The sequence below is a fragment of the Zalophus californianus genome, chromosome 1 (genome assembly GCF_009762305.2).
Source record: "Zalophus californianus isolate mZalCal1 chromosome 1, mZalCal1.pri.v2, whole genome shotgun sequence".
Taxonomy (NCBI): domain Eukaryota; kingdom Metazoa; phylum Chordata; class Mammalia; order Carnivora; family Otariidae; genus Zalophus; species Zalophus californianus.
Window position 1 is genome coordinate 168681901 of NC_045595.1, and position 26270 is coordinate 168708170.

A 26270-nucleotide genomic window follows, 5' to 3' on the forward strand; every position below is an offset into this window, starting at 1 on the left:
GTGATTGCTAAAGTCCTAGAGGCTGGTTAATTGTAGAGCCAGAATTAGAAATAAGATTTCTTGACTCCCCACTAAGGGCTACTTAGTGCAAGACTAGGTAAGAGCTCTGACTTTTTACCCAGGTAATCTGTAAAATACTTTTCCTTATTTTAACCCCTCCATTATTTCAGCAGTATGGTGAAAGAGGGGACAGTATGGTGGCCATGCTATGGTATGGTGATGACTTTTTACTCTATAGATGACATCATAACTCCCCCTTCCTAATCTCTCATGGCTTTGCATCCATGTGTCCTAGGGATCATTTCTTTGTCTTCTCTAAAAGACTGCACAACTCAGGACGACTGCTGGCTTACTTATCTCAGGGGACAACTCAGGTACAACAGAAGGAGATGTCTCACAAAAAGGAATTTGTCACACTGCTCCTTCTTCATGATGCAAGGGTGAGGTGCAGTTGAATTAAAAAAACATATGAGTGAAACCATATGATAATTGTCTTTCTCTGATTGACTTATTTCACTTAGCATAATACCCTCCAGTTCCATCCACATTGATGTAAACAGTAAGTATTCATTCTTCCTGATGGCTGAGTAATATTCCATTGTATATATGGACCACATCTTTATCCATTCATTTGTTGATGGACATCTTGGCTCTTTCCACAGTTTGGCTATTGTGGACATTGCTGCTAAAAACAGTGCAGAGGATCATAGGGGAAGGGAGGGAAAACTGAATCGGAAGTCATCAGAGAGGAAGACAAACCATGAGAGACTCTTAACTACAGGAAACAAACTGAGGGTTGCTGGAGGGGGGTTAGGTGAGGGGATGGGGTAATTGGGTGATGGGCATTAAGGAGGTCATGTGATGTGATGAGCACTGGGTGTTATATGCAATTGATGCATTATTGAACGCTACATCTGAAACTAATTATGTACTATATGTTGGCTAATTGAATTTAAATAAAGAAAGAAAACAAATAATGAGAATGTAAAACAAAACAAAACAAAACAAAAAAAAGACTTGAGGTGTCTGTACCAAGTTTCCTGCATTCATTCATTTCTCATTGCAGCAACAAAATAAACAAGTGTAATTCGATGTTTAATGAGTTACAAATGGTAGTAAGCCCAGACACCTTGAGCATAAGTAAGGCAAACAAAACATTTTTCTTAGCATGGATGTTAACTTTAGATGATCTGGGAATAGTTGCTCCAGGCCCCAAATAACATGACTGATGCGCAAAATGCATTTATCACCCGAAGTACTTACAAACCTAAAAATAACATATTTGAATTAAAATACTTTAACCAAATTGGAAATACAAACAATATACCAAGAATCATCCTCAGCCGCCTGTTCTCCAAGCAAAAGGTCAAAAAACAAAGCCATGAACAAAAATAATCTAAAAAAGAGAAGTTCATCCAGAAAGACTAAATGTCCATCAAAATCACATCTCTTCTTCTGATTCTTGTTCTCGTTCAGCATTTTTCAGGAGTCCAACTTCTGAGGGGCAGAACCTCTGAAGTCGAGATTTAACCAACCTGAGGAGAATGAAAGGCATCTCACGTTATGCTGTTTAATAAAAACCCAGAACAACGTGTATCTATAATTCAACAAACTCCGAATTATCTGTGCAAATGGGAGAAGCAATCCAAAAAAAGAAAATCACTTTTATTTGGCTTTGGAGCTACCTGAAAAATTTTTGTGGATTAAAGCAGGGTATAAGTAAACAGATACAATACAGTTTTTAAATGTATAACGTGATTGTTTAATTAGGCATCAGAGAATGCCTAATTATTCATAGCTTTGATCATTTCTAAAACAAACAAGAGAATCTCTGGGCTGCAGCAAGCCCAGATGAAACCAAGCTCAGCCTAGAGCTTTTCCATCAAGTATACACCTAGCTATGTATTGCAAAAAGGAGCCCTCTCTTGTAAAGGAAGTGCATAAAGGCATCTCCTTCCCCGTGTCAAGCCCCATGTCAAGTCTGTCCCAACTTGTGCCTTCAGAGGGGTGCTTTTGTGCAGGCCATGAACTGCTCAACTGCATGTGATGGTCCATGTAGTGATCCATGATGAAATAAGAAGTTGGAAGAAGTGCCCTCCACCTTTGTGATTGTTTTCATAGATTAAGAGATCTGTAGGTCTGGGGGTAAGCAGCAATATAATTTTTGATGCTGGAAGATATGAAGGTTCTTAGTGGCAGAAACTCAGCAGACTCTCCACTTCCCCGATGTAATAAAAACTAAGCAAAGCATGATTATTCATAAAGACATTGTACTATGACTATATCAATAAAACATAGTTAAATTCCAAAAATACATAGGAATACACAAACAAATTTGATACACCAAATCATCAAAATCATTCTCATTTTGTGAAAAACGTCACCAGCCTATCTGCATCCCCTATTTTCTGCCTCTCTTCTTCTTCCAGTGAAGGCCTGCCCCCATAAATATGCAATGACTTTACTTGTGCTCTGGATCCCACTAGAATAAAAGCTTCATAAAAGCAAAGACCTTATCTTATTTAGTGCCTAACGCTAGCCAGAGCCTAGAACAGCATCTGGTGCATAACAGTGGCTCAACACACATCTGATGAATCAATGTTCTTCGGAGCAATCTGCCAGGAGTCCATAATACTCACTTATTCATAGAGGTTAATTCTTCGGTCACTTTCAACTCAGCATTAACTCCTCCAATATACAACAACTGAGTAGTACCAATAACAACTATTGACTCATCAAGATCAAGGAAACCAATCAAAATAATTTGCCTTGATTATTAATTGACTATTGATGTTGCTCCCAATGTCCTCAGCTCTTCAAGGCACTATTCTTGTGAAAGACTAATAGGCTTAAATAATTTAAAGGCTGGGACAGTGTTTGTGTCATATTTTAGATCCACACAATTATCTCTACATTGCACAGCTTCAATACATGCTAAATGAAATGGATTAACTGTTAATTCATTAGTTAGATTTATTCTTCGTGGCTCATGTGGAAAATAAAACAAACCCATGGCTACTTATTACAAATTAATTGTTAACCCAGATCCTAGTGACTCTTCCTGTTCCCACTCCTCTTTCCTGGGCTGTGTCTGCTGTTGCTACAAGCTACCAAGATGAGGCATGTTCAGGCTCTATCTGCACCCTGTAGCCCTAGGTATTGGCACGTGCATAAATTGGCGCTGGAGACAGATTAAAGGCTGGAATGATAAAGAAGTGCAAATAATTGCTAGTTCCTGGAATGATGTTTGTCCAGGATACTAAGGTTAGGATGTGTCTGAGGTTTTGCTCTCATAGATTTTCTTCGATTAATAAGAAAAAGAGCAGAACTGAGACTCTGGGTGTACTTCCACAGTGCATCTGGAAATCAAACTTCCAGAAGGCAAACCATCATTTTCCTGGAATTTGGTCATCTCTATTTTGTTCTTCGAAATGAGTCACCCGAATTATTGCTTAGGAAACCAACCTGAAAGTGGACATATTTCTCGACCCATAGAGAGGAGCTTTTGAAATAATTCTATGAATAGTGGTATTTAAATATGTAATACAGTAGAACATCTAATAAGATTTCCAAACAGCTAAGTCTCTCCTATGAATTGTCATTTCAGAACTGCAGGTATGGGTCTGAATGAGGCAAACTTTGAACCATTATTCTGGAAAGTTATGAGGCTGAATGAGGCAATCTTTGCACCATTATTCTGGAAAGCTGGGAAGTAGAACTTCACTTTTCTAAGATTTGGGGGGGTTGTGGTTCCATAATCCAGTTTTGTTTCCATGGTGATCTTTGCACTTTCGGATATAATGTCCTGAAAATCCATCACCTGTGACTGAATTACAAACTACTCCAGTCAAACCCTGAAAAATAGATTGTCAAAACTCCTTATGATTATAGAACTGAATTAGCCTGCCATGTGACCTCACTGAAAGTCAGTACTGAATCTTCATGACATTTTTTAAGCTATTGCTTAAGTTTATATCAACATACCTCACATCATGAGCTCTTGTTCTTATATTTCCAAGAGCACTATGAGAGCAAGACTGAAAAGCATCTGAAACATGATTTCCAAACAAACAAAGCCCATATTCACGTAACTCTGAAGCAGATCTATTAAAACAGTAAATAAGTGTTTATTGAGTACCCCCTATATGTTTGACGGTATGCCAGGAGCTGTACAAATATAAAAAGGGTATTTTCCTCAGGGTGATACAATCTAGCTAGCGGATCAGGCTGATGTAAGCTAATAGTAAAGAGATCACAATTGCTAAAATGGGTAGTAGTGACTAAAGTACTACACAAACTCCTGAAGGGAGATGAGGGCTAGAATTGTCACAGAAGTTTTCATAGAAGAGATGGGCATTTAATTTGGATATGTCAGGTAGAGTGGACTAAGTGGCCCAAAAGGTAAAGGTTGAAAAAGACAACATGGACTTTCTGGTTTCTAGAAAACTGTAAGTGGATAAGAGAGGTCTGAAGCTTTTTGAAACAGGAAGAGACAGTAGTCTTCTTTCGGCTCTGGAAGAGAGCCGACATGAGCTAGAGAGGCTCCTTGAAGGTTGCCATTATTCTTGGAGGCTGCCCAGCCCCTAAGGAGGTGAGGCCCAGATGTCAGCCTAGAACAACAGAGGAAGAAGCCAAGTTTCACTCAATGGCAGAGCCAGTTTTAACAGCCATGTGCATGCTTTGGAGGAATGAAATAGGACTAATAGAAATCAGTCAATGAGAAGCTAGAATCTCCCAGTACCCAAAGCACTTAGACCCCTAGAAGGAGGTAACTACAGATCAAAGTAAGCTGACCCAAAGCCTAGCAGAGACATCAGGAGCTAGACAAGGAAATTGTTCTCTTACTTAGAGACCCAGCACCAAAGCTGCTTCAGCAGTGAAGCTCAGAGAAGCACAAAGCAAAAGAGAAGAGTAGAAAGCTAGTTTTTGAAGAGGATGAGACCCCACTGGGCCTAGAAGCAGTTACCACATTTTAGGAATCTAGAGAACCTGCTAGATGCATACTGCCCAATATGGTAGTTGCTATGCATTTACAGATATTTAAATTAATTAAAATTATTGTGGCACCAGGCACATGTCAAGTGCTCAATAACCATATAGTCAAGTAGCTCATGGCCACCAAAATGAAGACTGCAGATATAGAACATTTAGGTCAGTACTGAAATCTGAAGAATTAAGTGTGGGAGCCTGCATGCCTAGTAGTTGGGACCAGCCAGACCCACTGTGGTTTGGTATTAGCTACCTTAAAGACAGGAACCATGTTCAGCTCTTTCTATTCCTTTTTATCCTTCAAGCTGAAGCTTAATTCTCAACTGCGAGGAAGCCTCCTCTGGGCTCCAATAGTGCTTTGTTCTACTATTTCCACCTATTGCATTGTATTTCAATTGTCTATCTCTCCCCCTTAGGGTCTATACCTTATGCATTTTGTGATACAGAAGGAGGAGGAGGAGAACAAGAAAACTAACAAGAACAAGAACAACGAGAAGAAGAACTTCCGCTGTGCCCTTATTATGTCCTAAACAGTTTAAATACATATCTCATTTAGGTACTATTATTATTCCCATTTTGTAAACAATAAAACCGAGACTTAATGTGATTACATAATTTGCCCAAAGTCATACAGCTGATAGGTAGCAGAACTAGGAATATGTGCTTTATCAATCCTGTGAAACATTGTATCAGGGTCTAAAAACATGATTTTTCAACTGAATCTTACTTTTAGAAATATTAAAGTAAATGTCAAATTAATCATGTACTCAAATTTGATGGGAGATATAAATATTGGTCAAAAAATGACAGCAAGCTTGTGAATTGCTATGACTGATATACATGTGGACAAATGGAGGGCTCACTGCGAGTATGGAGAGGACCATCTGGAAAAGGGGACAGCATATGCAAGGACATGAAGGCACAGAAAAGGGTGTTGAAGGGTGACACACAGGTTAGAGACAGAGCTGAGACACTGTTGAGGGAGTCTAACTGTAAGCCAGCATTTATTCTTTCGAGGGGGACTTTCTGGGTTTGCAGATCATTTTCTGCTACATTACACTGTCTTGTGGAATACTAAGGAATGAAGTTCCCCTTTGAATTTCAAGTTCAATACTTTCGAGTCTTGATGATCATATACCAAGGAAGAGAACTTACGTGAACAAAAAATCACTAACTTACCAAGTGACAAAGGCATAAATCATTCCAACGACGATAATGCTTAATGCATAATGCCAACAAAAGCATATGGTAAGAAACATAATGTTGTCATGATCCATTGCATCCCATGCAGGACCTCCACCGGGGGGATAAAGGACAAAACCAATCTGTAATTTAAAACAAAAAGCACACATTAAAATAATCAGCCACATTCCCAAAGATAGTACATTTCAAAATGTTTGGTTCTAAGATTAATCTTAACCAAAGTAACTCCAAATATCTGAGATGCTACAGATAAGACATCAGATAGTATCTACCAGGTCATATTTTAAAAAAAAAATGTTAAGGACATTGAAGAGCAATTTTCAAAATATGAATAGGAATCATCTCTGTGGATTAGTGGACTTTCAGAGAATGTGCCAGGTTTCTAAGTTGTGCAGTTTCACGCAGTTATTTCGAAATTAGAGTACAAAGAGGTTTTAAAATAAATAAATGTTCACAGCTAACATTATATTCAATGATCAAAGACTGAAAGCTTTGCCCCTAAGATCAGCAACAAGAGGAGGGTGTTGGATTCACCACTTCTATTCACCAGGAATTTCTAGCCAAAAATTAGTCAAGTAAAATAAATAAAGGGTATCCAGATTCTAAAGGAAAAAGTGAAACTATCCATATTCACAGGTTATATAATCTTATATATAGAAAATCCTAAAGAATCCACACACAAAAAAACTATTAGAGCTAATCAATGAATTCAGCATACTTGCAGGACACAAAATCAACAAACAAATTCAGTTGTATTTCTATATTCATGCAATGAACAATCCAAAAATTGAATTAAGAAAACAATGTTACTTACAATAGCATTGAGAAAAATAAAATACTTAGAAATAAATTGAATCAAAGGGGTTCAAGACTTGTACACTGAAAACTACAAAACATTGTTGAAAGAAATCAAAGACCTAAATAAATGGAAATACATCTCATGTTCATGGACTGGATGATTTAATATTGTTAAGATGGCAATAACACCCAAAGAAATCTACAAATTCAGTGCAATCTCTATCAAAATCCCAATGGTCTCCTTAATGCCCATCACCCAGTTACCCCACCCACCCACCTCCCCTTCCACAACCCTCAGAGGACACATGATGTTATGAGCACTGGGTGTTATATGCAACTGATGAATCATTGAACACTACATCAAAAACTAATGATGTATGGGGCGCCTGGGTGGCTCAGGCGTTAAGCGTCTGCCTTCGGCTCAGGTTATGATCCCAGGATCCTGGGATCAAGCCCCACATCTGGCTCCATGCTCGGTAGGAAGCCTGCTTCTCCCTCTCCCACTTCCCCTGCTTGTGTTCCCTCTCTCGCTGTGTCTCTCTCTGTCAAATAAATAAATAAAATCTTTAAAAATTTTAAAAAAATAATAAATAAATTAAAAACTAATGATGTAGTATATGCTGGCTAATTGAATTTAAATTTTAAAAAAATTCCAATGGTCATGCATTAGTGCGTCATGACTTTATGGTTCAATAGTCCATTGTATTGATATACCACATTTTGTTTATTCATCATCAGTTGACAGACATTGGGTTGTTTTCAACTTTTGACTATTGTGAATAATGCTGCTATGAACAATTTGTTTACAAGTTTTTGTTTGAATACTTGTTTTCAGTTGTTTTGGGTATATACTTAGGAATGACATTGCCAGGACATGTGATAATTAAAGCTGCATTTAACTTGTTGAAAAACTGTCTAATTGTTTTCCACAGTGACTGCACCATCTTATATTCCTACCAGCAATTTACAAGGATTCCAATTTCTTTTTATTCCTTTTTTTTTTTAAGATTTTGTTTATTTATTTGACAGAGAGAGACACAGCGAGAGAGAGAGAACACAAGCAGGGGGAGTGGGAGAGGGAGAAGCAGGCTTCCCGCCGAGCAGGGAGCCTGATGCAGGGCTCGATCCCAGCAGCCCGGGATCGTGACCTGAGCTGAAGGCAGACGCTTAACGACTGAGCCACCCAGGCGCCCTCAATTTCTCTTTATTCTTACTAACACTTGTTATTTATTATTTTTACCATCCTAGTGGGTGTGAAGTGGTATCTCCTGTGGTTTGGATTTGCATTTCTCTAACAAGTAGCAATGTTCTTCATCTTTTCATGAGTTTATTTACCATTTGTATACCATCTTTGGAGGAATATCTCTTCAACTCCATTGTTCATTTAAAAATAGTTATTTTTTGTCTTTTAGTTGTTGAGTTTTGTGGCTTATAATGTGTACCTCCAAAAGGATATGTTGATGTCCTAACACTTGGTGCCTGTGAATGTGACCTTATTTGGAAATAATGTCTTTGCTGATGTCATCAACTTGAGATGAGGTCATAGTGGATTAGACCTGGCCCAAATCCAATGACTAGTGTCCTTATTATGGAAGGCCAGGTGAAGACACAGGTACACAGAAACCCACAGGTGTACCTATGGAGGCAGAGGTTGAGGTTATGCTGCCATAAGCCAAGGAATGTCAAGGATTGCTGGCAGCTCTCTAGGAGAGTGGCATAGGACAGATTCTCCCTTTGGGCCCCCAGGAAGGAACCAACATGCTGACACCTTGATTTCTTGATTTCTGGCCTCCAAAACAGTGAAAGAATAAATTTCCGTTGTTTTAAGCCATCCAGTTTGTGGGACTTTGTTATTGGAGCCCTAGGATACTAATACAAGAGCTAAGACCAAAATAAGCAAGGAATATCACTTATCCTAAACCTCAAGTCTGGACACTTTGGTGGCTCTTATCCATCTTTCAAATCCCAACTTAACTTTACCTTCTCCTGGTAAAGCATAGAATAAATAGTGTACACTCATGTGATTAATATGGTAGAACCAGACTTCAGATCCAGGTCTGCCTGACCTAGAGTCTCATGGACTTCTCCCTCCATGCCATAGTCACAATCGTTTTCTGGAGCTTCCAAAATAAAATATCTCTTAAGTCACCTTCATTGGTCGTTACCAATTCTACCAACCAAATGTTTACTGTTTTATACCACGAAAAGAGAAACTTTGAGCACCTCTCACTACTCATCTCCTTGAGACCCTCAAGCCTGACACTGAAAGCTAAAGACTTAACTGAAGGCCACTGTGAAGCCTATGAACAGCGTTAACTGATGTGATTATTGTGAAAGTCATAGAAACATTCCAAGTCATTTCAGGATAAAAGCAAGTGAATTAGGAAAGCTGAAAACCAAGGGCCACAAAATGCCACAACTCATTAAATCCTCCTTGATATATAGAATCAGCCACTACTCTCTCATTAGTTATTCTAATTTGCTTCCTAATGTAAAATTCCAACCAAATAAAAGTCTGAAAAAGAATTTTTCTTGCTGTATCTTCTATGCCACTCCTGAACATCTGTTTTTGAATAGTTTAAGCTTCATTAATATCACATTTAAAATGTAAATAATTATCTTCTCTAATATACAGCAAGCCAGGGGCTCATTTCCTATAGGTTAGAGTTTGAATTTCCTAGTGTTTTATGTCTTATTCTCCAATCACTTATCTCAACACTATCAGCCTTAAACAAGTATTTGATCTACCATATCAGACTCAGACCACTCCTGCTTAGTTGGGTCTTTTTGACATCTTTGAATGAACTTTCATCTTTCATAAAGACAAAATAAGGCTGCACTTTACTTTGGGTTCAACAATCTGGGAAGTCATGGGAGGGGTCCTGGGAGCAATTAGTTGGGGAGGGTGATGAAGCAGAAGTTACTGTTCAAAGTAATGGGAAGCAAAGACAGCAGAAGTGTCTTCCTCCTCCCCTGATGGTCACTGCCTCAACTCTGACAATGATAGGAGGGAACTTGGAAATGACAAAGTGCGGAAGTGAGCTTTAGAAATATTCTCCTACAGGGGTGACTGGGTGGCTCAGTCGGTTAAGCATCTGACTCTTGATTTCGGCTCAGGTCATGATCCCAGGGCTGTAAGACTGAGCCTTCCATCCCCTTACCACTCCCAGTGGGGGCTCTGTGCTCAATGGGGAATCTGCTTGAGATTCTCTCTCTCCCTCTCCATCTGTCCCTTCCCCCACTCATTTCCCATCATTTACATATGAGTTATAAAAAAAAGGCCAATCTGAACATTTGCCTCATTCATTTTGCATCTCCTTATTTATAGTTCCAAGAGTCTGGGTGTGCTAATCTGTCTACATATTCTTTATGCACTAGTATTAACCACCTATGGACAAGTAGAAAGAGAAAAAATATGATGAAAAGCAAATCACAATGTCATATTATCAACTTAAGACAGAGTTTTGACCATAAACATTCATATACCACACATAGCACCAAAATAAAAGCGGAATAAATTCACCTACGTCTCTAGACATTTTTGTTTCAGAGGATCTGAGGGTGGAGAGACGTACTACAGTTAAACCTTCATTTCCTGCCAGTGTGTGTGTTTGCATTGGTATTAAATGTTCATTTTTCTTTAAGCCTCCAAACGTTATTTAGTCTAGCCACCAGGTAAAAAAAGAAACTAGTCTAGACATACTGATAGATGGAAAAGATTTTTAAATAGTCACAGATTTATGCCCAAAGATTTTTTTTTTTTTTAGATTTTATTTATTTATTTGACAGAGAGAGACACAGCGAGAGAGGGAACACAAGCAGGGGGTGTGGGAGAGGGAGGAAGCAGGCTTCCCGCGGAGCAGGGAGCCAGATGCGGGGCTCGATCCCAGGACCCCAGGATCATGACCTGAGCTGAAGGCAGACGCTTAACGACTGAGCCACCCAGGTGCCCCAATGCCCAAAGATTTTTAACCTCATAGCTCTTTCCTAGAAAAGCTTTTGGTAAAATATAAAAACATTATTTCTCTGCCAGAGGGGACAACATTAGGTGAACCTATTCTCAGTTGTGACAGCCCATGTTTCTTCCCTCAGATTCTTAATCATTAATTATTAATGGAACACTAATTAGTTTGCAAATCTCTGCAATAACCACATCCCAAGTTCCTGCTTTCTGGTGATGAAACATCTCCTCTAAGAAGTCATCCCCTATTAAACCACATTCACCTTTTATCTCAGACTTTCCTTACATCTATATGTGCATATTAGAGTATGATTTACCAGTCTCTATAAAATCTAAGTTCACTAATTGGAATACATGTTTTTGACAACATGCCAAGGTTAGGTAGTCAAGAGAGTAAAATGGAAAGAGCCTGGGACTTGTGGTCAGACAGACCCACATTTAGATTCTAGTTGCATTACCGTGTGAGTCTGGGATAGTCACGGGGTCTCGCTGAGTCCTATCAGTAAATTTGGGATGATAATACCTAACTTCCAAGTCGCTGTGGGGACATAATGAAACAACATGTATGTAATAGACCTGTAGAGTGGCTGGCACATTGTTGTTTCTCAATAATTAATCATTTCCTCTCCTTCCTGCCTTTCATATATTTCTCAAGCTCATCACTCATTAGGTTGTAAGCTGCTTTAGCAAAAACAATGGCTCAGAATTCCTACATTATGGATATTCAGGTGTGTGAGGAAGATGAACACACCCCACTTCCTTCCCGGATGCTCTGTCAGTACTCCCCCCAGGGCCTCTGGGCTACTTAAAGCAACATCACCTCTGAAAGACCCACATTCTCTCTACAGGCAGCACATCAGAAGGAAGTGTCCAATTCTGGATCAAAATACCCCACCAAAGAGAGATGGATACAGATGGAGACATCAGATCCCTTCACAGGAGGCCTCGACTCACCTGCCAAAACCAGCTCCCCTGAAGCAGGATAAAGCTTGTCCGAAGAAGTTCCACAGTGATATTGGTCCGTATGAAGAGCTCCAAGAAGGCAATCAGGCCTGTCACAAAGATGGCCAAGACCAGCAGCTGGTGCACAAAGATGTCCAGCATTTCCCGGCCATGAGTGTGATTATACATGATAAAAGCTGATAGAGAGGGAAAAAATAGTTTCTCTTTTTCAGTGAAACCAAGGGACATCCACCATTTCTCTCCCTCCCTCTCTCCCCCTCCCTCTCTCTCTCTCTTCCCCACCCCACATAATTTTATACACACACACACACACACACACACACACACACGCACACACACCAATTTGTCCAAAATATCAAGTGCTCTCTGCTTCCCACAATAATGGAAACTTCTAGCATTTTTGGAGTCATCACTACCTCTTTTATTTTTTAGATTTTATTTATTTGTCAGAGAGAGAGAGACTGTGAGCACAAGCAGAGGGAGAAGCAGGCTCCCTGCTGAGCAAGGACCCCGATGCAGAACTCCATCCCAGCACCCTGGGATCATGACCTGAGCCGAAAGCAGACGCTTCACCGACTGAGCCACCCAGGCGTCCCATCATCACTACCTCTTAAGAATAGAGATCTATCTCTCCTTTTCCCTTTCCCAACCTTTATTTTCTTGTCTAACATATCATGACGTTTTCAACTAACGATATTTCAAACGTCTTCTATGAAGGAGGATGAATAGTAAGTGTGATGGGGGCAAGGGAGGAAGACTTAGGATGAATACACAGATGAATGAGACAAATCCTTGCTTTAAGGAATTCGGTCCATTGGAGTAAGGAAATATATATATACAAATCATAACAGCAGACTTTGATGGCTATGACAAGATGCTCTGGAAGCTCCCAAGAAATAGTAACTACCTATGTTATTTAATCCCATGAGCAGATTCCAGCTTTATCTTCAACTTTTTCATGTAGATGAAGAGGAAAAGATGTTCACTCAAAATATGGTTAACACCCTGAGATACTGAGAATCTTGCTCTTGGTTGTTGATGCCCATCTTTTAGCTAGCCTTTGTTCTCAGAATGGGGTTGGCAAAAGTCCTTATCTTCAGATGGGGGAAGGAAGGTGGACAGTTAGGAAATGACTGCCTCCTGATCCTTTGGGGCTTTTTTAGTTCTATCATCAATCTATTCCTTACAAATACAATAAATGAAAACAAATTACTAAACACCTGTTTTCCCTACATAGTAACAGGGACATCAGCTGAACAAAAAGTGTTTTTCATTGGGGCACCTGGGTGGCTCAGTCATTAAGCGTCTGCCTTCGGCTCAGGTCATGATCCCAGGGTCCTGGGATCGAGCCCCACATCGAGCTCCCTGCTCCGCGGGAAGCCTGCTTCTCCCTCTCTCATTCCCCCTGCTTATGTTCCCTCTCTCGCTGTGTCTCTCTCTGTCAAATAAATAAGTAAAATCTTTGGGGGGAAAGAAGTGTTTTTCATTAACCTCTCAAAAATAGGATCTCCTCTTTTTAGTGACTGATTTTTTGACCCTACTTCTCACGTAATGATGGAGTTGCACTATATCAATATGAAAAAAGCTAGTTAGCAGGTTAGTAGTTTGCTGTGAGTGGTCTCCTTGTTTCAGGATACTCATGCTTCACTACCCTGAGCTCAGTTTCACTTGTTAAAAATGGAAATCATAATTCTCTCCAGGATAACCCAGAGATAAATAACCAGGGTAGGTGGTTATTTAAGAATGATGTGAAATGTGAATAAAGCACATCAAAGGATGCTGCTTGTCCCAGTTTACTGTACGAGTCAGTAGGGAGGGAAAATCCTTGGCGTCCTAATACATCTGATTATCTCCCCGTGGCCCAAACAGATGGCCCAATTGATCAAGACAGCACCAGGACACTAAAGGAATATTATTGTACAGGGCTAGACAAGTGTCCAAGGATAGTGAAAGGTACGGGAACATACTCACTTATACTTACCCTCCACAAATAAGGCATTTGACAACATTAACTTGGTTAAGGAGGCGGGAAGTGAATTGATGAAAAAGCCTAAGATGTTTGTCACACCCAGCAGCCCAAAGAAGAAATACATGGTGAAATGGTGCCAGCTCAGGAGTTCGACCCACTGGCCCTCTTTATAGTTATATAAGGCCAAGTGGGGCCCTCCAGTGATAAACTGCTCCCCAAGCATGCCTGCAAAGGAATATATCACAGTTTTAGTAACCCTCCCCACAACTTTGTGAAGAAAGCAGGAAGACGCAGGATTAACCCAGGCCTTAGTCTAATCTAATGTCCTTCTACGATGCTGATCTTTCTCTCTGGGCTGTTCCCTAACAGCTAAGTACTGGGGCTTTAAGCTGGTTTTAGAAGTTCAAATACTGGTTTGGATGATCAACTTTTAGTCAAAGATAAACCAATTTAGTCAAACATCTAGTTATTTCAGATCATTGAAGCTGATCATTTCAGTTCTTCATAGTTCCCTGATCAGTTCCACTGATGGTCTTAGTTCCCATTTTCATCTAATGACTAGATAAATCCTACAGAGGCTGATTACTTGCTTCTGACACATCCTGCATCTCTGGGTGGCTGCCAAGAAGTAGCGAGTTGTGCTTGATTCAGAATCAAAATACTAGAGTTCAGCTTTTCCCCAAGTCAAGTTTACAGAAAACACAGATTATAGCACCTGGTCTAGTCAATTACAGAAACAGTAAAACTTTCTTTAAAATGCTGCTTTATGTGTCAATCTATGGAATTTGGCAAGGCAATCCCTCTCTTTGGAAATGGTTGCTCTGTAATTTCATGTCCACAGCAAAGATCAATTGCCATGAATAAAGCAGGAGGAAATCCAAAGGGAAATGAAAAAGTTCTGCCTTTCACAAAGGAGAGGCTACAGTGGAATTCTAAAACCACAGAAAATTTTCACAGAATCTTATAGTCAATGAAAAGGCCTTAGAAGTCATCTGGCCTAACTTCCCTTTTCAATTTAGGAATCACGCAAAAAGGATGAATGCATAAAGCAAGGTCTTCTGCAGCCTGACCCCTCTGTACAGTCCATCAGCAACAACTTATGACTGAGGCTTTCCCACAATAACTTGATTATTTTGGCATCATTTTGAGAAATGGCTTCTGATAGAGTTTCCTCGTTCAGGCATCAGAATAAATGACATAAAATTATTTCAAGGTTCCAACTAATTCGATAAAGGAAATTCACCTTGAGTGGGCAGGCAAGTTAATATCCATCACTGACTCATTAAGGAATAGGCCTTTGTATAAACATGAAGTGTCACCTTCTAACAAATTATATCAGATAAAAATTATAGTTAGAATATGTGTTCAGAGATATTTTTTAATAAAAATTCACTTTAGTGATTTGTTGATTTGATATTTAATTTTCTCTTTGCATGTAGAAATACCCAAAAGGAGAAAACAGAACACAGAAATGGTCCACTCACCAGTGATAGCCATGCTGATTATCATGATTCCCTCAAAAATTTCTATTCGATGGAATAATACTTTGGAGCCAAGGTAGGAAGTCCGTTTGTGCTTTTTGCAGGCATACTTCAGAATGCACCTGGTGGTCCACCAAATACCCATCATAATGAAGAAGGTTCCGGGGAGGGCATGACCTTTGAAACTCCCCATGTCTACCAAGATTAGAACAAACAGAAGATGAAGACATTTTGTTTCCCGAACTTAGCCAAAATATCACTCATTCTCATAAAATATGATATTTTCTGATGATTATGGATATACCATTGATTTAAGAGGAGTCGATGTTACTGTCAATCACTGCAATATCAACAACACCAACAAGAAAAAAATTCATATTCATTGAAAACTTAGCTTGTGCTAGGCACTATGTCAAATGTTTTACACACAATCTCTACCCTAATTTTTACAACATACCCATTTTCAGTTGGGACACAATATAAAATAATAAATAATAAAAAGAAATAGCTTCCATTTTTGGTCAGTGCTATAGAAAATCAGTCTTGAATTATGTGAGCAGCCCTTTGTTCAAATGTCCTGTACCATCAACAGAATAATGAAAAGAGAATTGCAGAATCCTCTTTATGAATCTCACAGTAGGCCAGATGTAGGAGCACTGATAAAGGAGATTTCAGGTTTCCCCTGGCCCAGCAGAGGACTTTATCTCCCTGAGTGGGTACTGGGCATTTCAGTTCAGGGGAGACCATTTTGGGTGACTTCCACATCCTTCACAATGGTGAAATTTCAAGGGGGAACTGTGAAGTTAACTCAAACAGTAAGAGTCTCTTAAATTTTCAGTCGAGTCCCCAGGTGGACATTTTGGCACATCCCTGAATCATCCAAACCTTCAAATAGAATCTGACTAAATATAGTTGACTCTGAACAACACAGGGTTGAACTGCTTGGGTCCACTTAGATGCAGATTTTTTTGCAGTACGTACTGGAAATGTATTTTCTCTTCCTTACAATTTTCTTTATAACATATTCCTTCCTCTAGCTTACTTTGTCATAATAATACTATATATAATATATGTAGCATACAAAATATGGGTTAAGTGACTGTTTATAGTATCAGTAAGGCTTCCAGTCAACAGTAGGTTACTGGTTGTTTAGTTTGGGGGGAGTCAAGGATAATACATGGGTTTTCGACCGTGCAGGGGGTTGGCGCCCCTAACTCCCATGTTGTTCAAGGGTCAATTGTATATCACATAGTGCTAAGTGACCATTCTTGTCCTAACTCTGACCCTAATTAGTGCTGTGATTTGGGACATGCCCCTTAACCTCTCTGAGCCTTAGTTCTTAATAAAAGAAGGAGGTGGCCTAGGTGACACCTGAAGTTCTTTTCTGCTCATTCTGTGATTCATCATCCTAACCACCATCTGTAACAGTGTTACTGAGCTCTTCTGTTTGTCTCGGCTTAAGAAGTCACATAGTATTGGAAAATGCTTTTATGTGGGATTGAAAAATACATCCAGACTGTAAATTATTTGTACATTTCTGGAGAAGAATTTGATATGTTTTAAGAAGCCTTAACGGTTTTATATTCCTTGGTACAGGAAACCCATTTCCAGGAACTATCCTAAAGTTATAACTGGAAATACAAGCACCAAATTAAAAAGATACATTGTTTAAATCAGAAGAATGATTGAAAGTTTTTTGCAGTCACTTAAAATAAAGTTTTCAAATAACTTAAGTGATAGGGGATATATTTAGTGAAAAGAACAGCATTTTTCAAACCTGAGAAGGGGCTTTGGATTCAGGTGGACTAGATGTGAATCCCAACTCTACTATTTACTAGCTATGTGACTTGGGCAAATTATTTCACTTCTCAGTGCCTCTGTTCTCCTCTTCTGTAAAATGAGACAGAGAAAAATACCTACCTCCTAAAATCAAAACGCGTTTTGTCCAAAGCAAATAACCCACAGTAGTTTTAAGCAAGCTCATGTTATCCTCAACCCACCTCAAACTACCGAAGTAGAACAAAAGTAAAATCAAATGAGAAATTCTACTTGGACAATTACTGCTGAAAAGCAACAAGCATCTATATACTTCCCTTGGCAATCATTCATGTACTGCGTGTAACATTTCTCCTGCTATTGTCTTAGAGGGTTACTGGAATCTTCTGTAGTTATTTAATTCCTTGACTGCATTTAAAGAATAAACTTCTTGAAAGCAGGGGCCATAAATCTATTCTTTCTACCCCCTCCATTGAACCTGGATAGCATCTTATACACTATGAAGTTCTAAATTAACAAGAGTAACTAAGCCCTTCTTAAAAGATCATATAGTTATAAAACATCTCTACTCTGATGTCTCAAAGCTCACTCATACTCAACATACCCACAAATTGAACTAATCATGTTATCTACCCACCCACTACCAGAAAATCATTTTCCCATAGTCATTGATTTTGTTACCACCACCACCATTCACTTACTTGCCCGAACTCAAAATACGAAAATCATTGTAGAGGCCACCTCGTCTCTGAAAACTAATTGATTATTAAGACCTTATATCAACACTCCCCTGCCCCAAATCTGGCTGACTCCCCTTGCACTTTCAATTTCATCTGCCTAGGGAAATCCTCCCTGATGGCCCAAAGAGAAGGCCCCCTTATACCTTCTCAAGGTACCCAGTTCTTATTTTAATGAATTCTTTGTGTGATTAGTTATTGAAGGTCTGACCTCTTCATTAGCCTCTATGTCCATCACTATTGAGAGCCTATGTAGTGGTCAACTGGGGCCTCAGAGGTTAGGAGCCTGGGCTATCCTCCATTTTTTTATGCCCTGATAAATTAAGAAAGGAAGAAAATGCCAAAATGGAGTTACAGAAACCATGGTTGCTTTTCAATGTTTAGGTTTACCTAATAAATACCTTCAGCAGAGATGCAAAACATACTGCCTATGTTGGAGCTAACATGAAAATTTAAATTTGGGACCCTTCCGAAATGTGCGGCTCTGGCCAAATAATCTTCCTGATCCACCTCCATGACCAACATTATAATAGGTTCCTGCTGCCCCAAAAGCTGAGTGAACCAATATACCTCAGCATAGCCACTGGGACATGATACGGAGGCAATGGGGAGTAGATGAAAGTTTCTGAAGAGGAATATGAGGAGATCGGAGTAGGGAAAGAAATGAGGCATTTCTCCTACCTCAGTTACAGAACTTCTGCCTCAAGCCTTTTAATCTGAAACAACGTGATGGCTCAATTGTTCTCTGCTTAAAAAACTCAAACAAAACGAAGTCAAAGCAGGCTTGCTATATTTGCCTGGCTAAGCGACCCAAAAGACCCAGTTGCTCCTGGCAATGAAAATGGTATTTTTTTTTTTTCACTTCCATTGTGGAAGAAAAAACTGCTCAGATCTTCAAATGTCACTTCACTGTGATCTCCTAGAACACCATTATCCATAAATCTATCTTTTGTTCCCTGCTTTACTATTACCTGAGGTTGCAATTTACTGCTCTTAAAAGTCAAGTAGTCCAGAGTTTGATTCAATCCAAATCCAAAGAGCAGACACATTCCCCTTGGAAGAAGAATACAGGGCTTTTCTCACCCACAAAGCAAATCAGTCAGACAACCAGCAGAAACTTCAGAAAAATCACCAGAATAGGAAACAAAAAAAGTCCTTCTTCAATATCTTCCTTGCCTGATCTTGCCACTTAAAATAATCTCATGGGGAAAGTAGTTCATTCAAGCCTGAAATGGTGGGCTGCAAGATTCAGTCACCAGCTTCCAGCTGCAATTTATCCTAAAAATTCATACTCCTCCCCAATCCAAACAAAATAAATAAATAAACCCTCTACTCCTAATGACACCAAACATCATCCTCTGGGCTAATGACAAGCAATGACTCCTGATACCCTTGTTGGCCTCTTTTTTTCCTCACGGTCCTCCAAATTTACACACTCACCCACCACCCTAAAGGGAAATATTTTTGCACTCTAATACTTAGAGATAATATTGGACAACTCCCAAGATCTAACTTACGTGTCAAGTGTTAATTCCCAGTGTTAAAAGCCACATAAACCACAGACCAGATCTGCACACAAAAAGAGGAGAGAACTCAAACTAGCTCACAGAAAGAGATCCTACAGTTTTCTTGGTGGAATCTCAACCAAATACTAACTTCAGTATAAAATGAATGCCATGGGGGAAACTTAAATTAAAATTTCATCTTGAGCCACCACCAAAATAAAGTATTCCTAAATCTTAGTGACTCCTTTCAAGGCACATTTATAAATCCCCATACACTAAACAAATTTTAACTATTTCTTGAACTTCACTTTACCATTTGCTTGAACACTCAAAGCAAAATATATACAAGCATTTGTAGCTTTAAAGTTCTCCATCATTCCATACCAGTACGTTATCTCCCAAATTTCAACTATTTCAAAAAAGTTTTCTTAGTTAAATTATCCTTACCTTCACACGGTCCTCAATGTCAAGTCCAACTCAGTTCTCTTCTCCCAAGAACTTATAATGGTTCCAGCTTCAAGAAGGAAAAGCAGATACTGACTGGTCTAAATCTAATTACTCTCCTTCTTAGAGACTAAACCAATGTGCTTATGTTTTTCCAGCATGAAGGCAGCAGATAAACTTTCAGAATATGTCACAATGCCTTCATAAATGTAAATCTTGGGGCCACACCCTTTTGAAACCCTACTTCATGTCCAAACATTGTGCCATAGCTCCCAAGAAGACTCACCTTGCCACCCACCCACATGGCCACTAGCCTCAGACTTGTGTTCCCTGCTGTGAGAACCAAAGCCCAGTAGAGCATGTGTGATCTTTGCTATCTCTTCCAGGTCATCAAGATGGACAGAAGACAAGCAAAATGGTATGGCTGCAGTAACATAACAGAGCAGGTCCAATAAGTCCTATGAAGACAAACCATTTCCTACTATGCAGTGCCTCAGGAGAGATTGTCACAGGGGCTAGGGTTGGAGTCATAGCCAAAACCAAAGTTATAAGAATAAGAAAAGATGATGAAACAAAATTGCTGCAGTTCATCAGTGAAGCTCACCTGCCCTCAAGGAATACACAAACTACCAGAGAGACAAGTGCATTCTAAACCAACATGAGGTTTACACAGAGTGAAATGGGAAGAAGCAGCAGCAGTTTGACTCTAACCTGAAGAGCTAGCAGCTGTTATCCTGTCTGTATACAAGTCTTACTTCCCCTTTCAATGATAAACCCATGGTGAGCAAGGGCCATATCCTCTATCATGCTTTGCACCTAATTAGCACTCAATAAATCACCAATGAATGATGGGTTTCTTTCTGGAACCCCATCCCCCTGAAACACTGACCTGGCTGACAACCAGTATCAGAAACAGTGGACGTGGTTAATTAAATGCAGATTCTTGGGACCCACTTCAGATCTACTGAATCAATCATCAGGGGGGAGACCCATGAATCTGCACTTTTAATAAGTGCTCATCAGTTATTTTTTTATATTCTTAAATTTTGAGAACCAAAGACTTAGGCTATGTGGAGACAAGCAGAATGACACCAAGACACTGAGATTTAAATGTGACTTCCCTATCACCATACCCCAGAGGCCATTTGTCTCTTATCAGTGTCATAAACTCTGATGGGCTTGTTCACATCAGGCTTCATATTGGGCAGAGGTGGGTGGCTCAACAACTGCTCCTGAGGCCAGAATGATAACCCGGCTCCAGAAGAGACAACAACAATACTAGAGCCCTGCCATTCTGTTTTGTTTTATTTTATCATACATTATTAAGATATTTTATTTTATTTTGATCTCTTTTATACCCCAGTCTCTTACACCCATACCCCTATCAATCTTTAAATACTGAAACCACCCATGTCACATGGGCTATTCTTTTTTTTTAAAGATTTTATTTATTTATTTGAGAGAGAGAGAATGAGAGATAGAGAGCACGAGAGGAAGAGGGTCAGAGGGAGAAGCAGACTCCCTGCTGAGCAGGGAGCCCGATGTGGGACTCGATCCCGGGACTCCAGGATCATGACCTGAGCCGAAGGCAGTCGCTTAACCAACTGAGCCACCCAGGCGCCCCACATGGGCTATTCTTAACCAAACATCCAGAATGACAAATAGAACTCTACATTTAAAAAAAAAAAAGACACAGGATGAGCCAATCCAAAGACATATGTGTTAAAAACATAAAACCAACAAACAGAAAATAAGAACAAATGTCATGTTAAATCACCTGCTGTAACGAACTCCTCAAAGTAAATAGAGGCCTGGACTGTTTCTGTTTGTAGTGGAACATCCACTTCATGCTAATAACTTCTCATGCATCTGTTTATTCTATTTTTGAGACAACTCAAGGAAGTATTATTACTTCCACCACAGGTATGAGGAAACTGAGACTCCAAGAGATTTACTGACCTACTTTAAGTCAAAGAGTTAGTTAAGACCAGAGCCAGGGTTTCAAGGTCCTTATATATGATTCCAAATCTCAGACTATTCCCCTAGAAAAAGGCAAAGACCAGAAGAGGTTTGCAGATGAACCCAACAGTACTCATCAAGTTCTTTGACTAGGTTAAACACCGTAAGGAAAGAGTTCCTTCTTCTAGGACTTTCTACCATTGAGTTGTCTGTGCATGTAAAGGAAGTGAAGCTCTGCATGTAACCTGAATATTTATTTATCACTGTTATAGTCAGAGTCAGACTGCAAAGGGATGCCAACCAAAAGAAAGCTGGTCTGAGTAATCTACAATGACTTCACTTGACAAAATGAAGATGCTAGAGATAAGTATCAGTGATGTGGTAAGAACCTAAAGAAATCATTCTATGGTTCCCAGCTTCATGCTGCTTCACAATTCAAGTCAATGAACAATTTCTGAGTACTACATACACATCTAACAATCTGCTTCAGGTTATTGGGAACTCCATGGTGAGCAAATATACCTATTTTTCATTGCTGCTACAGCTCAGCTGGCAAATGTTCTCCAATTTTAAAGACCCAGATGATTATACTGAGCCTGCCCGAATATCTCTTCATTTCAGGGTCATTAGTTTTATCACCTCTGCAAAATTCTTTTTTGCCATGTAAAGTAATTTATTCACATGTTCCAGGAATCAAAGTGGTGGGATGAGGACATTATTCTGTCTACAAGAGCAACACATACACGTTTACAGATTGGCAGAACAAAGAAGGCAAAAACATGTGACTATGATACCAAGGAGATGAGCCAAGATTTGTGGTAAAGGAATAAACTACTAAAGGTATGCTGAGTCCCTTCATTTGATTTAGAGGAGTAAGAAAGGCATACGGCAGGATCCTGTAAGACTATAAGGACCATTTGAGCTGGACTTTGAAGAATCATTAGGATTTTGAAAGGGGAGCTGAATTGGAGAGGTTATGTGCTATGGTGAGTACTGCAAATTGTCTAAGACTGATGAATCACAGACCTGTGACCTTGAAACAAATAATACATTATATGTTAATAAAAAGAAAAAGGAAAGAAAGGGGGAGCTGACAGGGAAGAGCACTCTAGACATAAGAAACAGCATGAATAAACTCTTTGTGGCAGAAACTTATAGGAGATATTGAAGCCATTTATACCATAGGAGTAGAACACAACAGAAAATGCACCTGGAACACCTACATATATGGGAAGTTGGTAAATGGCAAACGTAACAATACAAATTACCAATCAGTAAAAAAAATTAATAGTGTTTTTACAGTTGAGTCTCTAGTAATGAATAAAAATCAAACTAGATCCCTACCTCACACCAGATTAAAAAATAAATTCCAGGGGCACCTGGGTGGCTCAGTCATTAAGCATCTGCCTTCGGCTCAGGTCATGATCCCAGGGTCCTGAGATCGAGCCCCGTATTGGGCTCCTTGCTCTGCAGGGAACCTGCTTCTCCCTCTCCTTCCCACTCGTACTCTCTCACTGTCTCTCCTCTCTCTCTCAAATAAATAAAATCTTTAAAAAATAAATAAATAAATAAATAATAAATTCCAGGTGGATTGAAGACTTAATTGTGAAAATAAAATTTTTAGTAGGAAATATTTGAAAATATCCCTATGACCTTGGGATAGGAAAGGATTTTTTAAACAAAATACAAAAAAAGTAAAGTAATGAAGGACAGAACTGATAAATTTGACCTCTTCAAAAAGTAAAGCTTTTAGGGATGCCTGGGTGGTTCAGTCGGTTAAGTGTCTGTCTTGACTCAGGTCATGATCGCAGGGTCCTAGAATTGAGTCCCACATCGGGCTCCTTGCTCAGTAGGGGGGGGGCCCTGCTTCTCCTTCTGCTTGCCGCTCCCCCTGCTTGTGCTCTCTCTCTCTCCCTCTCTCCCTGACAAATAAATAAATAAAATATTTTTTTAAAAAAACTAAAGCTTTTATATGTGAATTGCAAAAAAGCATAAGAAAAGATGCTCGATATCACTAGTCAATTGGAAAATGTTAATTAAAATAACAAATACCAATACTCATCCACCAGAATGGCTAAATTTAAAAAGACTGACAATACTGATGATATTGGCAAGGATGTGGACCAACTGGACCTCTTATGCACTCTAAGTGGGAACACAAAATTGTACAGCCCCATTCAAAAGAAGTTTGTCACTTTTTATAAAGTTAAACATGCAGTTATCATTTGACTCAACAACTCCACTCCTAGGTATTTACCCAAGAGAAATTAAAATTATGTCCACACAAAGATTTGTACATGGATGCTTATAGTAGCTTTATTCATAATAACCAAAAACCCAGAAACAGCCCAAATGCCCATCAACTAGTGAATGCATGAACAAACTGATACATCCCTAAATAAATTTCTTCATCTGTAAAATCAGAGTGATAAAGGTATCTATTTCAGAGGTCTTTGTGAAGATTAAATAAGTATAATGCAAAGTACATGAATGGAAACTGGTAAACAAAAAACAATCAATAAATGTTAGCTATTATTTTGACATCTAGAAGTTTTAAGATTTTTCTGTTGTTACACAAAATAGATTTAAATATTTTTTGCTGACAACTTTGTGGATCTACTGTCCCATCCCTGAATACTCCATTTTCATAACTGTTTTATGTGATACGGAAATGAAATTCTATCATGTGTAAAGGCCTCTTTCAGTTTCCCTGCTCCTCCCCTTCAACATGGGCTTTATCTTAATAATCTAAGATAGCTGCCAAAGTTCCAGCCATCACAATCATGTTCCAGGCTGCAGGAGAAAGAAAGGGCAGAAGGAGTCTCTGTGTCTGCTTTTCAATGAGTTTTTTATTTTTAAGATTTTTCATTTATTTATTTGAGAGAGAGAGAATGAGAGATAGAAAGCACGAGAGGGAAGAGGGTCAGAGGGAGAAGCAGACTCCCTGCCGAGCAGGAAGCCTGACGTGGGACTTGATCCTGGGACTCCAGGATCATGACCTGAGCCAAAGGCAGTCACTTAACCAAATGAACCACCCAGGCGCCCTGCTTTTCAATGAGTTTTATTGAAGTATAATTAAATGCAGTAAAATTCACCTCTAAATTTTACAGAGGAAGAAACTGAGACAAAGTTAGAGATGAACTAAAATGTCCAAGGTCATGGAGATGATAAGTAATGGAGCTGGGGTCGATATTCAGCCCTGGGTCTATAGTGCCTCTACCACAATGTATCATAAATAAAATTAAACTACACATGGCAGACATAGAAGGTATTTGTAATAAAGATAACTGATAAACACTGAGTAGTCACAATTCATTTGAGTAAATATCTAGGACCATAATCCTGGATTATATGGTAAGACTATGTTTAGCTTTGTAAGAAACTGCCAAATTGTCTTTTTTTTTTACCTGACCCAAAATCAAGAGTCAGATGCTTAACCGACTGAGTCACCCAGGCACCCCTGTCAAATTGTCTTCTAAATGCAATATCAAGTACACAATTATTCTTTTTTAATTATTTTTTTAAAGATTTTTATTTATTTATTTGACAGAGAGAGACACAGTGAGAGAGACACCAGCAACGAATGACAGAGTTCTTATTTTTCCATATTGTCTCTAGCATTTGCTATTGTCAGTGTTCTGGATTCTGACCATTCTAATAGGTGTGTAGTGTTATTGCTATTTTAATTTGCAGTTCCCTAATGATATATGATATTGAGGAGATTTTCATATGATAATGTGCTATCTGGATATCTTATTTGATGAGTAATCCAGTCAGATCTTTTGCTCACTTTGTAATTGCATTGTTCATTTATTCATTGTTGACTTTTAAGGGTTCTTTATATACTTCAGGTATTAGTTCTACACCAGATGCCAGATGTATGGTTTGCAAATATTTTCTCCCAGTCTGTGACTTGCCTTTTCCTTCTTTTAAAAGTGCCTTTCAGGGGTGCCTGGGTGGTTTAGTCAGTGAAGCACTGAACTCTTGATCTCAGCTCAGGTCTTGATGCCAGGGTCATGAGATCCAGCCCCGTGTTGGGCTCTGCGGTCAGCACGGAGTCTGCTTGAGACTCTCTGTCCTTCTGCCTCTGCCCCTTATGCTTATGTCTCTCTCTCTTTCTCTCTCTCTCTAAAATAAATAAATCTTTTTTTTAAAAGTGCTTTCACAGAGCGGAAATTTTTAATTTTCATGTGATCTAACACATATTTTCTTTCAAGAGTAATTGTGGGGAGGGCGCCTGGGTGGCTCAGTTGGTTAAGCGACTGCCTTCAACTCAGGTCATGATCCTGGAGTCCCGCATGGGCTCCCTGCTCAGCGGGGAGTCTGCTTCTCCCTCTGACCCTCCCCCCTCTCATGTGCTCTCTCTCTCTCTCTCTCTCTCTCTCTCATTCTCGCTCTCTCAAATAAATAAATAAATTAATTAAAAAAAAAAAAGAATAATTGTGGGGACGCCTGGGTGGCTCAGTCGTTAAGCGTCTCCCTTCG

The 26270-nt window shown here is 39.3% G+C and overlaps 1 protein-coding gene across 6 annotated transcripts in view; it reads right to left on the minus strand.

Annotated features, from left to right (window-relative positions):
* Positions 1-1434: 1434 nt before the first annotated feature.
* The window catches only part of TMEM45A (transmembrane protein 45A), a 66241-nt gene continuing 41405 nt past the window's right edge, over positions 1435-26270 (minus strand). For 3 of the 6 annotated variants that reach the window (XM_027585682.2, XM_027585684.1, XM_027585683.1), the window contains exons 2-7: positions 19830-19896; positions 15368-15559; positions 13896-14108; positions 11906-12090; positions 6169-6314; positions 1435-1535 (exon numbers count right to left, since the gene is read on the minus strand). In XM_027585682.2, the coding sequence (XP_027441483.1) occupies positions 1442-1535; positions 6169-6314; positions 11906-12090; positions 13896-14108; positions 15368-15557 (828 nt within the window). In that variant the 5' untranslated portion in view covers positions 15558-15559; positions 19830-19896 and the 3' untranslated portion in view covers positions 1435-1441. The remainder of the gene's footprint in view (positions 1536-6168; positions 6315-11905; positions 12091-13895; positions 14109-15367; positions 15560-19829; positions 19897-26270) is intronic. The other 3 variants (XM_027585680.2, XM_027585681.1, XM_027585685.1) reach the window with 1 other exon arrangement.